This window comes from Anarrhichthys ocellatus, unplaced genomic scaffold (genome assembly GCF_004355925.1).
Source record: "Anarrhichthys ocellatus isolate YVR2014 unplaced genomic scaffold, GSC_Weel_1.0 scaffold14, whole genome shotgun sequence".
Classification (NCBI taxonomy): domain Eukaryota; kingdom Metazoa; phylum Chordata; class Actinopteri; order Perciformes; family Anarhichadidae; genus Anarrhichthys; species Anarrhichthys ocellatus.
Window position 1 is genome coordinate 4,363,046 of NW_022280044.1, and position 16,716 is coordinate 4,379,761.

The 16,716-nt window shown below is 41.9% G+C and overlaps 1 protein-coding gene across 22 annotated transcripts in view; it reads left to right on the top strand.

Annotated features, from left to right (window-relative positions):
* Positions 1–15,097, top strand: part of adgrb2 (adhesion G protein-coupled receptor B2) — a 191,960-nt gene extending 176,863 nt beyond the window's left edge. For 12 of the 22 annotated variants that reach the window (XM_031854094.1, XM_031854097.1, XM_031854095.1 and 9 more), the window contains 2 exons: positions 9,457–9,510; positions 11,839–15,097. In XM_031854094.1, the coding sequence (XP_031709954.1) occupies positions 9,457–9,510; positions 11,839–12,015 (231 nt within the window). In that variant the 3' untranslated portion in view covers positions 12,016–15,097. Of the gene's footprint in view, positions 1–2,074; positions 9,544–11,838 lie in introns of those variants that run through there. The other 10 variants (XM_031854105.1, XM_031854112.1, XM_031854101.1 and 7 more) reach the window with 7 other exon arrangements.
* Positions 15,098–16,716: the final 1,619 nt, after the last annotated feature.

The following is a 16,716-nucleotide window of genomic DNA, read 5'->3' on the forward strand; positions in this document are numbered from 1 at the left end:
ATTTGCTCTAACAAGGGAACTTGAATGTAATGTGAATAGTGTATGTATTTTCATACGACTTGATCAATTCACTGCGGTATACGTCTGTGGAGAATTGAACAATAACTACCTCATCAATATAACTTTACTCCAGCTCTCTCACTGTAAATATATTTTTATACCTGCTGTAATTGGCCTGAACCTAATTCATTCTCACTTGTGGTTGGTGCCTTATTTAATACCTGTCAAAACAGTTAGCTGAGGGATAATCGATCTTAGCCGGTTAATGAAATCCTAGTTTTGCAATTTGAGAGACCTGTGAAACTATTTCTCACTCTTATGAAGTCACCCCACCACACACAAGTGCTTTGTCTATGCCTGCGTCACACTGGTTACTGTGTGTGTTTACCTGGATTCATTGTCGATGTACTGTATGTGACAGTGTATTTTTTAATGTGTCTGTGTGGGTGGTTAGGTGGATGTGTGCGTCAGTGGGGGTGCTTGGGTGGGCAACTGTGCACATGAGACACAAAAGCATCTTTGAATCATTAATACACCTATTAGCAGTAGACGAAAGAGTCCCTGCTCGGTCTGCGCTGACCTTCAGAGAGCCAGTTTCATTAAGATTTAAAAACACGCGCACACGCTCGCACTCCCCTCATCTGCGGAGAGCCGACCTTGATAGGTGTAACTGTCCCGTGGCATCGGCGCCATGCTGGTTCACACCTAATTTACACTGCCAGTAACGGAACAAAGGCCAGCCTGACATCTCTCATATTGCACATGCCATGTAGCCACACACACACACACACACACACACACACACACACATATGCAGAGACGCTGCCATTTCCTAATGCCAGACTGGCGGCCTCTTCCTTCACTCCTCGTTTGCTCCACATCTTGATCAAGATTTTCAGAAGCGCCGGCCAACTCCCCATCCATTAATACCGAGCAAATATTTTATGGAAGAGAAGAAAAATGACTGCTTGGAAAGGCATGAGCCGCATATTAGAAGTGTGTGGTTGTTAACAGTTGCACTACAGAATGCTAATGTGCCTCAGAGGGAGCGCAGGTGTGCTTTGAGATTATGCCCAAATGTGAAAGAAATGAAAACCCACCCACAAATAATAGATAGGCGTATTTAAGCTAATTAAGATGAGTTGGAACAAATATTTCTGCTGGTTTAGTGACGTCATATAAGTTATGAAATGAAAGGGCAGCATAGATATGGCATACTCATCCAAATCCATTATGTTTAAAGTAAGTAGGCAGTTCACTTAACTGTGAATAATTGCACGGATAATGCTATCAGCGTCGGGCCTTTGACAGGACCCAGCTTGAGTTCAGCTCTGCTGTTGTCAACATCTCACTTTGAGAGTCACCCCCAGACACGGACATGCTGACTATACAGTAATTATGGATATGAGAAGGGTGCGTGTTGGGGGGTGTGCTTGTCCATACACTTGCATATCAGAGTGCCAACTGTACGTGGGTGGCTGCATGCCTGTGTGTGTGTGTGTCTCTCTGTGTCCTCTTGTTACTTTTTCTTTGTGTGTTTATCTTTTTTTATGTTGCAGATCAGTGTGTTACACTGCCTGGGTTTGAAGCACATAAACTGTTTAGGAGACAATTACTGCATGAGTAATGATATGAAATGCCATATAACACTGACACTGACAGTGATTTTCACACATACTACATTGAGTGCTGTGATCTAATAGCAAACATAATTGCATTTTACTGGGATACCTTCTCTTGGATGGACACCCAAAGTACTGTGGAAGTTGATGCTCACCCTTAACTTCATATGGCCAATTGACTTAGTCACTTAAGGACTGGCACTATTGAGCATCTCGCCTTTTAATGATGAGGGAGACTAGCCAGTTCCAGGCAAAACCAGAAGGAAAACCTCCACTACCCCTTACCTGGCTTAATGATGAGTCATCCTTAGGCAATGAGGCTTAAAAAACTCATTAACCCCCAAACGTTTGCAGGCCTCTCTCCTTTAAAATGCCTAAACAGTATTTTAACCCAGACACTAAACGACTTTTAACCCCTACTAACCACCGCGGACGGTGTTGGTCGGCAACAGGTCCCCCCTCCCCCACCACCGAGGCACAACACCGAGCCATCACTAGTGCGCAGAGCCTCCCTCGTTTACAAAGAAAGTCAAAGTAAGACCTACTAAACCCCGCATAAACCGTGTGCCGTAGAGCCCCTTTAACTCACTCTAAGGCCGTTAGTTAATGCGCTACATGTCGCTGTATGTGTCATAGTTTGCCACTGTACATACTGTAACTGTGTTTCTGAGCTGTAAAAATGTACATTTCACGCGTGATTGATTGTTCGCTAAACCTCTCAACCAATCAGCCAATAACCAATCGAAGCTTAGCAACCATATGTAGGCAAGGCAGGCCTGTCAAGCTTTGGATTTTTCTACATGTTCAGTTGGTGAGCAAACTCAGCATTTAAAGAGTTTGCAGGGTTTTGCAGGTTTTTTTTTTAAAGCTTTTAGGAATGTAAGTAATGGATTAAAAAATGTGTGTATCCGCTCCAAGCTGCTATCATTAGCATGTACGGCAAATTAGCTTAACACATAAAGTAAATGAGCATTACTTAAGGCCAAGGAGCACATCCTTAGTTTGTGTCTTTACAAGTTACATGGAAAAAAAGCCCCATTCACTATAGCACATCCACTGTGTAGTGTTTTCCCACTGTGTGGAAGCTGATCCTGAAATATCAGAGTTTAAGCTAGTTTTATGTTCAGTACTGCTCCTTATTAAAGCCAACATTACCTGAGACAAGTTTGAAACCACATCAGTAGGTCTTCATCCTTTAAGCCTTTACTATTGTGCCATTAAAAAAAGAACATGCTCTCAGTGCTAGAGGGTGAACGCCACACCTCGGGACAGGTTGGGAACGCCACTGCTGATGCCCACAACAAACACATCAAATTTTCCAGTCATTTATGAATGACTAGATATTGTTAAGGAAAAAGAAGCCAACCCTGTTTACGCTGTTAGAAGTTGTGGTGCTCAGCAGTCTTGTTTCAAGACTTCAGCAGCACTTTGTGGAGAATTAATGCGTTCATTGGTTCTGGTTACACCCCACTCTGACATTTACTACTGTCATTTCCTGCATCAATCTAAGGCTGCACCTAATGATTATTTACATTGATGATTAATCTGTCAATTATTTTGTCAATGAAGGCGAAATAAATAGTATAATACTGTGTGAAAATAAACTGTGAAACCAGGTAAATCAGCCCCCTTTGTAAAAGGTTCGTGTGTGTAGTGCTAGATAGAAAAAGCTTGACAGGCGCTACTTAACAGTGATTAAGATGTTAGGAGATAAGCGAACAGTCAATTAGAGGAATGTACTTTATACTTATAGCATTACCCGCTCAAGTAGCCTATTTTAGACACTGGAAAGCCTTTTTCAAGGCGATAAATATGTGTAGTTAGAGTCACACAGACATTGTCAAACTATGAGCTTACTCCATGTAGCCTAACATCCACGACCCATCAGCGTTGTCTCCTAGTGAAGTGACTGTATTTGATGAGCCTAAATATTAGGTGGTCCCCTAGTGGTGTGGTAGTGCGGTGCATCACAGCTTGTATCCCCTGTGCGTCTGCATTCCTCTTCCTCCATCAACTCCTATACAAATTGAAATACATAATCTGGAATCACTATAATCAGATAGATTTGTAAGGTGGTCTGATGACTGGCTTCGTCTTCAATGATGAAAGACGAAAAACATAAACTCGTTTTTTTGTTGTTGCTGTGGTTTTGCTGTTTGGGGTTGTGTTTCCATTCCTGTAGCGTCACTGTGTGTGGTGTGATAATCCATGCAGTCCTCGTGCCCATTTCAGTGCCTGGATTAAACCTTATGACCAAACAACACAACCACGCGATAAATCAGTTCATAAAGACAATGACCCATCCAAAACGATTCATAATCACCTCATAAACCACGATACTCTATCCATAAACTAGCTCATTGGCACTCAAACGAGCCAAACATGATGCACTTTGTATGTGTGCCAATGAGACACTGTAAGAAATATCACAAATACGTATGCGGTCAGAAGAGACCTGATCAATTTTACTTCTCTGGAAAGGTAGGATCTCTGTGTTGAGGAGATGAGTGGATATCAGAAAATGTCCCCTTCACACTTTTTGTTTTTTTCTTTCTTTTCAAGTGCAGTGGGCTTAAAGTGGTCTTGTGCATTACATGTGTCATTACAGATAGAATCCACAACTTTCAATCTCTTGATTTCTGCTGTTCTTGTCTTTTCTTGCCTCTCCATACCACCTACTCACACTTTTGTTAACTCCATACTGCCCAGCAACTGGTAATCCCTTATATCACACTGATAGCTGGAAGCTGTTAGTGATGACTAAAGTGTTACTCTTTATAGATGGAAATGAGGGCGAAAGACATGACCAGAAAAGAGGGGGAGGTAGACACCATATTACAGGACTCCGCATTAACCTCCATGTTCAAAATCACCTTGTCTGTCTTTTCTATTCGGCTGCTGAGGCTAGCCGAGCTATTCCTGTTGTCTGAAAATAAATTCTGTTTTTTTTTTTTAAAACATGCATGACCTTTATAATCGACCCTGTAAAATGGCTTTCTGATAAACCATCGCTTCTTCTCCCAGTAAGAATATATATAACAATAATATAATACAAGTGTATGTGTATAAAACTATACACATATATACACTTTTATTCTTCTCTGTTGAAGTGGATAGAAAGTGGGCTTCACATTACGTGCTAATGATAAAAAGAAATCCAAATCCGACTCTCTTTTAAGTGCAGTGGATGCTCAGGCAGGGGCAATGTGGCTTGCGGGGGGATAGAGTCCATTCTCATTGTGTCTCTCATAATGGAGACAGGAGACAAATGGAGTCAGTGGGGTTTACTGAGAGATAAAGTGTTTACTGTGTTTATGTAACACACTATGTATTAGTAATACTTTGTTGCGCTAATGTTTAGATTCAAAACAGCTTCTTGGCCTCCGTCACTGTGGAGTTAGCCTGTAGTTTTCCATCCTCTCCGCAGGGTTCAGGAGGTCATAAGACAAATTTGCATGTGGTGCCCAGTGATGCAGTGTTGTTCCTCACTGTGTGTTAGATGGACGGTGTGAGTTTGTGTGTGTGTGTGTGTGAGAGAGAGAGAGAGAGAGCGAGAGACAGAGAGGGAGTTTGCACTGCGTAATAGCCAGGCTGATGCATTTTTTAGCTATCAAATGGGATATATTTCCATCCCGTCGTCTGCTGTGTTCTTGATTAAATGAAGCGTGCTTTGGCTTCCCTCTCCAGATAGACAGCGAGGAGTTGTGCGGAACGCAGTGGGATGGAGAAAAAGACAAAGAAAACAAGTGCTCTACTTTGTTGTGATTTCACTCATGCTAGATCAGAGCGGGGACAGTGAGCAAATTTTTGATTGTGAAATATTCATTTGTGCTTGAGGCGTGTGTTTGAATTCCGTGATGAAATCCACGTCTATTAGGCTACATATGGAAGTATATTCTTGGATTGGTCTAAGAGGGTTTCTCCATTAGCCCGCATCATAAAAGAGAGGTGAGACCTGAGGTTAGTGGCACTAAATTCTTGACATTAGTGGCTGGTATTGATATTCCAGCATGTATTTAGTCCACTAAAGGGAATTGTAAGGTAATGCTTTGGGGATGTGTCTTGTAAAATGAAGATGTATAATTTTAAATGACAAAGGCTCCATTTTTGTTGATTCAATGAGGGCAATTTGCGTGCATTTGCAAACCCTGTAGGTCTTGATAGTTAATTTACTGGCATTGAGCTAATTTCAATTTCACATCCCAGCAATAAAGCAAGTCCTCCCCTCTTCCTCCACTTCATATCTCATTCTCCCCTCTATTTATCCTCACGGCTTGACATTTTCTCTATTGCTGTCTCCCTCGTTTTCCCATTTCCCCCTCTAAACTCAGCCCTCGGTGGCACGTTTGAGGCATTAATTGAATAATTAATTCCTCTCATTAGTTTGTTTTTAATTATTTCCTTGCCCCCTTCTCCTTGCCGAGTATAAACTCATCAACTATTTTCATCCTTCCACACAAATTGCCCATGAAAACTGAGGGCTGGCAGAGTGTAGCTACGGCACACTGGCTCTATCAGTGGCCCCTAATGAGGGGACGGTTAGCCCAGGCGGAACAAGCCTAACACTGGCTTTGTGCACCAAGAGGCACAATACTGATTTAGCTCATTTAGTGCCCTTGGGCCAATTAAAGGGAGGTGAAAATGGCCAATTGCTAGCTGGAACTGTTTTCACTATAGGAGCACTGGCCTCGCACAGGCCGGGATAGCAGCAAACCAAGCCTGTGTGTCTGATTGCTCGTTTGTTTGCAATGTGTTGCACTAATGGAATTTATTTGCCCTACATTCTCCAGATTTGGCTCCTTTGAAGGGCCTTATTATTTGTGACACAGATTCCTTCCAAGATTACAGATAAATGGTCCTAAAGACCACTCTGCCCATTTAGTCTATTTTGTGCCCCCCTAATGAATTATGCTGGGGCTATATGCATCATTATTTTGGCAATATGATAAAATAAACACACAAAAAACCTTGAAATAGTCCAGTTCTTGTTCAAGGACCCAAAGCCCACAGTCAACAAGCCACAGTCATGTTCTGGTATCCACTCTGTCTACCCGTGCGTTGTTTGATGTTGCTTTCATTTTCTTCGTGTATAAATGTGATTTTAAGTTTGTTTCATGTGAGCCTCCCACTCAGTGTATGTTTTTTCTTTGCCTTACTGCCACATTTTTTATTGATTTATGTTTTTGTTTTTGTTTCCTGTTTTATGTCCTTTGTTGGCTGACTGGGCCTTGTGTTGCATGCTTGTTGTCATGTCCCAGTTTGAATGTAGCCCGACAGTCAGCAGAGCCATGGGCATCCAAGTCAACAAAGGTAAAGTTAACCCACTTACCCGCAACCACCTGTCCTCCCCCATCATCTCCCAAAGACAGCCCGCCACATTGCTCACACACATCCAGACACAATTTCCATTCCACGGTCCAAATAAGGGGGACTGTGAGTGGCAGTGAGTGGGCCTCGTCTACCAGCACTGTAGCAGAGGCTTCTTGAGCTGGCTTTAGAAGTTTGTGCAAAAGCATATTTTTCTAGCATGAACTATCCCTACAAATTCCCCTTCACTTAGCTGTTTCATGCTTGCAGCTTGTCGCATTTTCTCTCCGAAAATCGCGCAGCTTGCCTGAAACTTCAAATGTTGGCCGTTTACACAAAAATTTCAAAATTTGAGACTGTTACACCTTTAACCAGTGATGGACATTGTGTTTGGGGGTCTTGTGGTGCTTACAGCCACATTAGCTCCGTTTGCTCTGCTGTGCCACTAAAACTATAATGGCAAGTATTTTAATGCAACCGTATGATACCTCTCAACGTATATCCTCAGTGGAGTACTGTTGGTGAGTTGTTCAAAATCAAACAACTGACGTTGATTAGATACAGAATCAGTGATTGAAAACCTATGATAATGCACAAGCAGTGCTTTTAGGGGTTAATTATTTGAATCACGTTAAATGTGTTGAATGCTGATAAAGCAGAAATAATAAGGTGCTTATTATGGTGATTAAAATTGACCAGGAAAAAGTCTGGCAGCTATAAATTCAGCCTATTACAGATGGCGGATAATGTTCATACAGTAGGCACAACTTGGCTTTTTCAGAAGCTTGTTACATGGTGTAGAAATTTACAAATGCTGCATATGGTTGGGGACGGGAATGGGAAGCAAGTGAAAGAGAGAAACTAAAAGAAACAATTAATGGCAAGGAAAACAGAGAGAGAGAAACAATTGGTGAATAAACTACATTAGTTTATTTTAGGATCTACAGTTTAATCTGTAAAGCAACAAACTTAAGCTGCCAGATAAATCTAGCCGAGTAAAAATATTGCCAGTCCCATAAATTTGTAGTACCGTTGAGTAAATTCATTTCCTCAAGTATTGCACTTAAAATATACCACTGATGCCACTGACAATATGCCAACAAAAATAATCAAAATGTTGTATATCAATTGCAAATCCAAATTTCCTATGCATGTTCAACATGTAGGATAAAGCCAGCTAATGAGCATGTCACATAGGGCGGTAAATCATAACACCCTAAGGCAATGTGTTGAAGCCTAGAAACTTCTTTAATCTCAAAGTGGGTGAATCTTCAATCTAACACACCAACACCAAAAAGTGTGTCTTTGTGTCTTACCCATTTACTGTAGACAGTCCCTTACACGCACAGAAACAACTCTCCGAGATAGAATGATTGGCAATTTTGTGTATTATTTAGGTAGAGACTTTACAACTAACTGGAATACTTGCAGCTGGGGGACAAAAGCACAAGTCAATAAAGTCAATATTCGTGAAGTTGTTGGAGCCACTGAATGCAATCCATTTCTGCCCAAACTTCTGACAGACATAGAAAGTACAAATGACACGACTGGCACCCCTGCTCCCTCAAAAGAAACATCTCATGAAACACACGTAACTGTTTAGAGCAGCAGGCCAGAGAGAGAGAGAGCGGCTTTACCAAACACTGCAGGACTTTTCTGTTTTTTTGCGCTGGTGCTGTTGGACCCATCATAAGCTCACACCCTGGCCAGCCAACTAAAATAACACCTGTTACTTCAGAACACCTGTACACGTCGGACAAAAAAAACATCAGACCACAAAAACAGCCACTTTGCTGACAGGAACATAAAAAAAACCTCATAACACTGCATGGGTACAGCAGGGCGAGTAATGTTTGTGTTTGAGCCAGAGGCAGAACATATAGAGTCAGCAATGTCCACTTTATAGCCTAGCATTAACTATTTTATGCGTTAACACATACAGTATTAAAAAAAATCAATAATGTAGATAGTGTAGATAGCCTTTCCGTGCACTAATAACCATATTTGTTATCCTCGTTCAACATTATTTAGAAAACATGAGCTCCAAAGCCTCCAGCACTGCTCAGCTTACGGCTTTTAGAATCAGATTACTCATACGCTCACATGCTGTCCTTTCTTTTACCCTTTTTACGATAGTTGTAGTTGCTATTAGTGGTGCATGCATAGCCCTTGCTTTGTTCCATACAGTCTATGGTGAGGACGTTAAAAAATGCCTTTGCCTGTTCCAACACAGTTTGATTTTGTGTGCATAACCAGGCTCACGTATGCGTGCTGGAGCACTTGTTTCTGTTCATATATTTTGTCATGAGAGCTGGTTAGGGGGATTGAGAGATGGAGAGAAAGAAGGGTAAGATGTAAGCACAAAGCAACAACTGCCTGCTCACCTGCTGAAGGTGTGGGAACAATGCTATTGTTTCAAGGCAGAGTTGTCAGTGACTGTGATCCCCCCTCTTCTTCTCTCTATTTCTTTTTTTCTCTGTCTCTCTCGTCATCCCCTCGTCTTCTCCCTCCCATTTCATCACCACAGAGGGAAAAGCGATGGAGCATTTCGTCTGCCGGAGGTGAAAAGAACTCGTCGAGTGTAAGTAGAGGGGTTTCTGGCAGAGTGAAGGGGGAGAAGGAGTGGGATGAGATGGGGCTTTGGGGCAACGAGGGAGTGGAGGCAGGCAGAGATGGCGAAAGGGAACGGATAGACACGCGGTAGCAGCACAATCGCGTTAGCCTAGTCTCCCAGGGATAAAGTTGGGCTTAACTGCAAAATTACCCACACTCCTGCATTACAAAATGTTCCTTCGCCAGCATTTAGCATGCAAATTGGCTCCCAGATTATGCCTTTTGTATTCATTTTACCAACTGTCAAGGCTGTGACGCAGGGAGGATGATAATCAGGCAGATATTGCCCCCTAGCGCTCCGGCGACGATCATCACACTGCAAGGGAGGAAGGGAGTGTTGTGTTACTGCAGATCACAGACATGTGTGCATGCATGTGTGTGTGTGTGTGTGTGTGTGTGTGTGTGTGTGTGTGTGGATGTGTTGAAGAGAGAGACAGGGATTGAGGGGGTGAATAGCTCAAAGTGAAATACATGAGAGTTAAGGTGATGAAGGGAAGGTGGGATTGTGGAAAAAGAAGACAAAATGAAAGACGGGGATAGCTGAGTTGCTTGAATGGATTACGTAGGCTATGTACCAACATAGAGCACCCATTTCAGATGTGCAAACTGGAAGATATGCTCTGTGAATATTCCTCTTCTTAATGTGAATATTCAGCTCCATGTAGTCCAAAGGTTGTGGTAGTCTGCCTTGTCAGGTTTCCACCAAGAGTCATCTGGGCCAGCGATCCCTCACGTCTTTCCCAGCTCGTATCTGTGAAATCATTATCTCCGCGAGATAATGAGTCTGATTTGAATAATGGCCCTTATCTGATTCATACCTCTTATTCCGTTTTTAACTAATCCCCCAACATGCATTTTACATGCATGGTGGGCACATCTGCGGACCACATGCAGAGATCACAGACCCCAGCCTCGGAGGTTTTCATGCTTTTATCAGTCTGAAAAATCACTGATTGGGAGAGGTGGGAGATAAAGGAGGACAGGTATCGTTTCTGTATACAAAAGTAGTTTTTGATGATAGAAAGATGGAAATGTGCCTTAAACTACAGGTGTGTATGGTCCTGCTTTCTAATGTGTGTGAGGTTGAATCTCTTCTAAAAAATGGCCCTGGGTGGTTTGCCTCTTTGTGCATCTCTGTGTGTATGTTTGTTGATATTTGCAAAGGTTAAGGATCAAATTAAGCTTCTGTAAATGCATATTTGAATGACTCCATCTGTAAATCTGTGTACTGGCCGAAGAAATGGTTTCCAAGTACTTCATTTAAAGGACAATTCCAGTTTATTACAATTTGGGTCTCCTTTCAATGGCCATCATTTGCATCCGTATTGCTAACACTGTCCCCACCAAACTCAATTGCTGATATTTGGGAATGGCATTGCTGCAGTCCGACATGCCAAGAAACACATGCAGTCATTTTGGAAACAAGCAAACAGTTCAGTGGGATCATTGAATCCACTTTATTTGGAGATTAAACCAAAAGTAAGTGGAGGCAAAATTCCTCTATTAATCCATCATTGCACAGAAAAACTGTGTTTACACAGCTACGGTAAATACAGTAGGTCAAGATTGAGGTAGGAAGTCAGGGACATAGTCACCTACCAGGGTGCCCCAGGATAAAAAAAAGTGTGGGCCAGATATTCTCCGCCTCCTGGTTCCAAAGGTAATGTGGTCATAATTTGATTGAAAGTTAATTTAATTTACAATATGCACTAAGTATAATACCAACTGGACATATTTAAAGGTGAACTCAGACATTAACACATCAAATTTAGTTTCCAGGGATTAGTGCTGCATTTGTAAAGTGTTTTGTGAATCCCGAGGGAAGTGATGAAGACTGCAGGATTGAAGAAAAAAAAATCTGGAGGCAAGAAGTTAGAAAGAGGTGAGGTTACCTGACCTACGTCGCCCGCTAGCTGCTCAACCCTACATTAGCCGTTACTATCATAACACACTTGGATCTCTGGTTGATGTGCAGAATCTGATTAGGCCCCTAGAAAGTTGCTCTCTTCGGTTGGTAATCTGGCCTGAAGTCGGCCCGTTCGTCTTCATTTTGTCTTCCAAATAAATTTGGCTAATCTAAATTCTCGTGTTTCTTGCTCTGGCGGACATCGCTTCAACGATGTCACCACTGTTATTAGAACAGATCAAGATCGTGTCCAAACCCATCAGAATAAGACCCAGGTTGTATTAAACCAGAACTTGTACACTGTCTTTGTTATATTTCCGCGATGTCTTCATATGCCGGCTATTTTTTTTTGCATACATGGCCCTTTTCCTTGTCCTCCTCCTCCATCAGGACAAGTCAACCCCGGAGGACCAGAGCTCGTGGGACAGCTTCAAGACCATGACCCCCGAGCTGTCCATCGTGCCTGGGGAGCAGAAGGACCGGATGGAGCTGCACAATAAGAACTGGGACTCCTCCTCCGCTAACACGCCTGACTCGTCTGAGGGAGACTTCCAGACTGAAGTGTGAAGACACACACACACACACACACACACACACGTACACGCATTCACTTGAATACACACATGCTCATGCAGAGACAAACATTTGAAAAGCTATACATAAGTACATGATTTCTCGCAAAGATCTCACAACACACTGCTCCCCGTCTCCTGCAATGTGCTCTGTCGGATCCCATACTGTTTGTTTACTGACGAAGCGGACAGACATGGAAAGAAGACTGTTCTACCCTATATTTTCGCAAAGACTATTGAGAAGAAAGAACAGGGGCGTGGCACGTCTGGGACTGAGGGAAATTTTTAAATGAACTTAAGAAAACTATGAAAAACTTATTTCTGAGAAAAATGTCTTGATTTTATTCTGGAGAAAAAAGAAAATCTCCTTCAATTGTTTGATGATTTTTGGGGGGAAAAAGAAAAAGAATATTTCTGCACCGTTAAGTTCTTTTTATAGCAAGGGGAAAAAACATCTCACTGAGGTTTCTCACACTGGTAGCCCCCCTAGGCACCCTGCTTTCATTTAGTTCCTTTTCCCTTCTAATGGATGATGGAAGCATTCTATCTCTTATTCTGTTTTTCCTTTTTTATTTAAGTTGTTTTTAGGGGGTGGGGGACAACGGAAGAGCTGCTCATTGATATGTGCCATCCTCTTTGCTTTTTTCAGGTTCCAGTTCAACAACCCCATTCCTCTTACATTCTCTGTGTCAACTCTTTATGTGTATTTTCTATGGTTTAGTAAAAAAAAAAAAAAAAAAGTCATCTTCTATGGTTTGAAACTTTTAATGAAAAAATTATATGAATGAAACAACTGTTCAAGAAGAATTGATTTATTTTCAGACTGGTAGATTTCTGCTTCTGCTGCCTTTTTCATTATTTTTGTCTTTCTTTTCATTTCCTGTGAGAATTAACCCATGTGGAACTTTGAAGAAAAAAAAAAAAGATTTAGGACACACACAGCACATAAATGTGAGCTTACGTTTTGAGGTAATGTGTGCCGCATATTATCCAACCACGAGGGACGAGAAGGATAGTGATCGTCATGCAGATTCTTGCATCTCCTTTTCCCCCAGTGCTTGGAGATAAAAGCCTTTAAAGATTGCAGCATCTGAATCCATTTCATCCATCACCAATCACAGCAAAAAAGGAGAATATCTCAGTCATTTTCAGCCCAAATGAAATCCGTGCTCTGTGCTCCGCAAAAACGAAGGCTCCTGCTGTTTTAGGGGCTAAATTGCTCCTTTTTTTTGAGTTTTTTGAGATTATGTTTGCTTGTTGTGACCTGAGGAGGTTTTTCAAGCCAATATTTATGAAAGTTGATACCACCCGAGCCAAATTCTATTCTTTCCCTAAGAACCCCATTATGGATTTAAAGATAAACATGCTTTCCTTTGCTTCCGTCTATCACCTCTTTCTCGTTTCTCCTTCTCCTGCTGCCCACCAATCGTCATGCTACCAGGAGGCAAGAAATCGAAATGTTAGCAGTGATGCCAGATGTATAATTCCTCCTTCACATGTATCCCTGTCCGTGTGATTGTAACCTGCATTTGTGAGCACGGAAGCTGCAGAAAGAGAGACTGAAATAGAAAGACAGAGATGGAGACACAGAGGTTATGAGGCTACAAGGTGGCAGACTGAAGACGAAACAGAAAAAAAAGACAAAAACATCCGGTGGTCCTGCTTCCTACTTGACATTCTACAGCCGTGCTTTAGTCGCTACAAGAGGACAACCAGTTTCCTGCTGTTGCTACATTAGCACATCAGTCCTCCTCACACTGACAGAGAGAAAGTGTCAGAGTGCAGGATGAATTCAATAGATGGCTCGATAACTTTTCTGTCTATGTTCAAAGCGGCGCCCGTTAATCTAGCAGTCAGGAGAAAGAGATGAGAGACAATTTAGGGAGAAGAAAGTGCAAGAGAGGATGGTAGCCAAGGAAAAAAGATCCCAAAATATAAAACGAGAAAGCTAGAGGCAGGAAGAGATGCAGATTAAGAAGGGGAGTGCTCAAAACAGTAATTATCCGGGGATGGCTATTTGTCCTGACATTTTCCAATGCAGCCCTCAAACCATCTGTTTAAAGATCCCTAATGTGGTAGTAGTGCAGCACGGCGCAGATGGTGAGACAAGAGTGCAGCCCTCCTAACCTTTCAAGCTAATCAGCTGATAGAACCTACAGCCCGCACTCTCTCAGAGGAGCCAGTTAGGTTCGGCCCCCAGGTTTCAGAGATAAGGTCACATTCACCTGACCTTCAGTGAGGCTGGGGATCCAGATCCAATGTACGGTGTGTCCAAACAGAAAAAAAAAAAAAAAGCTTGCGGCCTGTCACAGTGCAACGTCTCAGTCAATGGGTGTTAATCTATAGCAGTAGAAAACATCAGTCTCAGGGGAAACAGATTTGACCTTTACACAGAAAAAATAAAAGTTTTTTGATATATAAAACTGAACATTAGAGAGAGAGCTCTATACGAATTCTCTACACAGCCTTGTTCCCATGGTAACTTCTAAATGGGATTTAAAAAAAAAAAAAAGAATGAGAAAGAAAGAAATGTTTGATTTCAGCGCAGTATGAGATGTGGTAATTTACCTCTTCCAATGGTGAGCTTTTCCATATTTTGCTGATTAGATATGAACAGTGCGACAGGTTTCTCCTCAATGAGGGCTCAGCTTTTAAGTTGTCATCTTCAGGAGATTGACATGTTTGACTGATCACCACAACTAAGGATCAGCTTACAATGTTTTTTCTCTGTTAAACTGGTGTGACGTGAATGCCAATTGTTTTCCTTTGTGTGTTTCAATGCCACACTAAACGGCCCATAAAATAAATATGATATACATGCAAGCCCCAATTTTCCAACTTCAGGTGGATGCCAGCTCCAAAACCTACTTTCCTCACCTTCACCTCCACCCTTCAACCTTTCGATGCTTAGCTTTTAACCGACTGCTACAACCATCCAACATTCCACTTGATTTATTACTGAAAACCCCTCCTTTTCCTTTTCTCTCATTTTGTTCTTTTTATACATAAGATTGTACAAAGTAGTCCTCTAATGTTTTCATAGTGTCTTTTTATATGAAAATAAATTTTCAAATTGATCTCAGAGTCTCATATGTTGCATACACGCTTTCTTCAAGGGCATCTGTGGATGAGAACAACTTTTTTTGATTTGCAGTGTACTCGCAATCCCATGTTTTCATAATACCACTCTGGGTGTTGGGCGTGACAAACTCTGTTACTCAGAAGCATTGAAGCCTAACTGTGACCAATCAAAGGCCCCGCTGGTCTGTCTGAAAATATAAGAGGAACAGTTCTGTGGGTTTGAAGTCATGTTGCACTGAAATAACCAAGGGGGAAATGTCAATTCAAAGTGATTATTTCATTAAAATTGTATAAACTTTGAGCGATATTTATGCTAATAACAATCCTCTTCCAAAGTGGATTTCGACAAAATGGTTTTGTTATGTAACATGGTGAAAATAGTCACAGTGGACAGGCTTTGATAGTCCAGTCAGCGGTGGTAGAATGGAAGAACAAGAGGCAAGAGATGATCCTGCGCATGCCTCAGTCTCTCTACATTTGCCCTCCAATGGGCTTGTGGGTAATTAAGTGTGGATGAGTCTGCCTTTGGAGCTGCCATCCCTAACCCTGGAGAAAGGCCACCAACTGGAACTTTCTCAAGGGAGTGAGAGGGATGAGAGAGAGAGAGGTCAGAGGAGGAAGAAAATAGAGAAGCCAGCCCCAAGGACGAAATGCATGGTGACAGAGCAAAGGCAAGGAGAGGGTTTTCACATTACTTCTGGCAGTTGAGTCACAGCAATTAGAGTGCCTCCTGGTTATTTTTCACTGAGGTTCGTGGGTAATTAAGTTGTGGTACTGGTGTGTCACCAGTGACCTAAGGAGAGACCCTCAAGGTCGGACATTAGTTGAAGGAAGAGATAACAAATTTCAACTCGACTGAGGCTGTGTCCACCAGGAAACTCTTGTCAGTGCTGTCTTTTTGCTTGATATTTACAAGAAAGACGGGACACACTATTGCATGTTCCTGACAACGCTGGGAGAAAAGTGTGTTCTAGTGCTCAGATCCGCGAGTCTTGAAAGTTTAATATTGCTGAGTTGAAATCAAGAGCAATGCAAATAGCTCCACTGTGACTTTTCAATAGTGACGCAGCAGGAACATGAAGCAATAGACTTTTCATGCATACTTTTTTTTTAATCTGTGTGATTTTTGGCTACATCTTCTGTAACAAGCGGTTATTATTGTGGTGCTTTTGCCTTTATGGGATCACTGCACGAAACGATCGCCAGTACTGTGACGTCACCGCTGAAACAAATGGACTGCTCTGCAGTCTGTGTCAGTTGGTTAAAGATAATTCGCCGAATTTATATAAAATCAACTAAGGTGCATCCTGCGTCATTAACTAATGATACCTTGGCATCTGACATGAGCCCCTTATCATAGTAGCACATCACAGTGAACTGGATCGATATTAAAATATCATATCAATGAATTAAATCTCTACTGGATTACAGTGTTGCAAAATAGCATGCTAATAATGAAAGAATAATGCTGTGTGGCAGAAAAGAATGCATCACAAGAGAACATTGAAACAATAATAACCAATAGAATGGCTAGCCAACTTCATCACTCGCTGACATCATCAGATTTTTCTGGTGTTTCTGGTGTTTCCGCAGAAGTTAGAGAAACTAGAGTCCC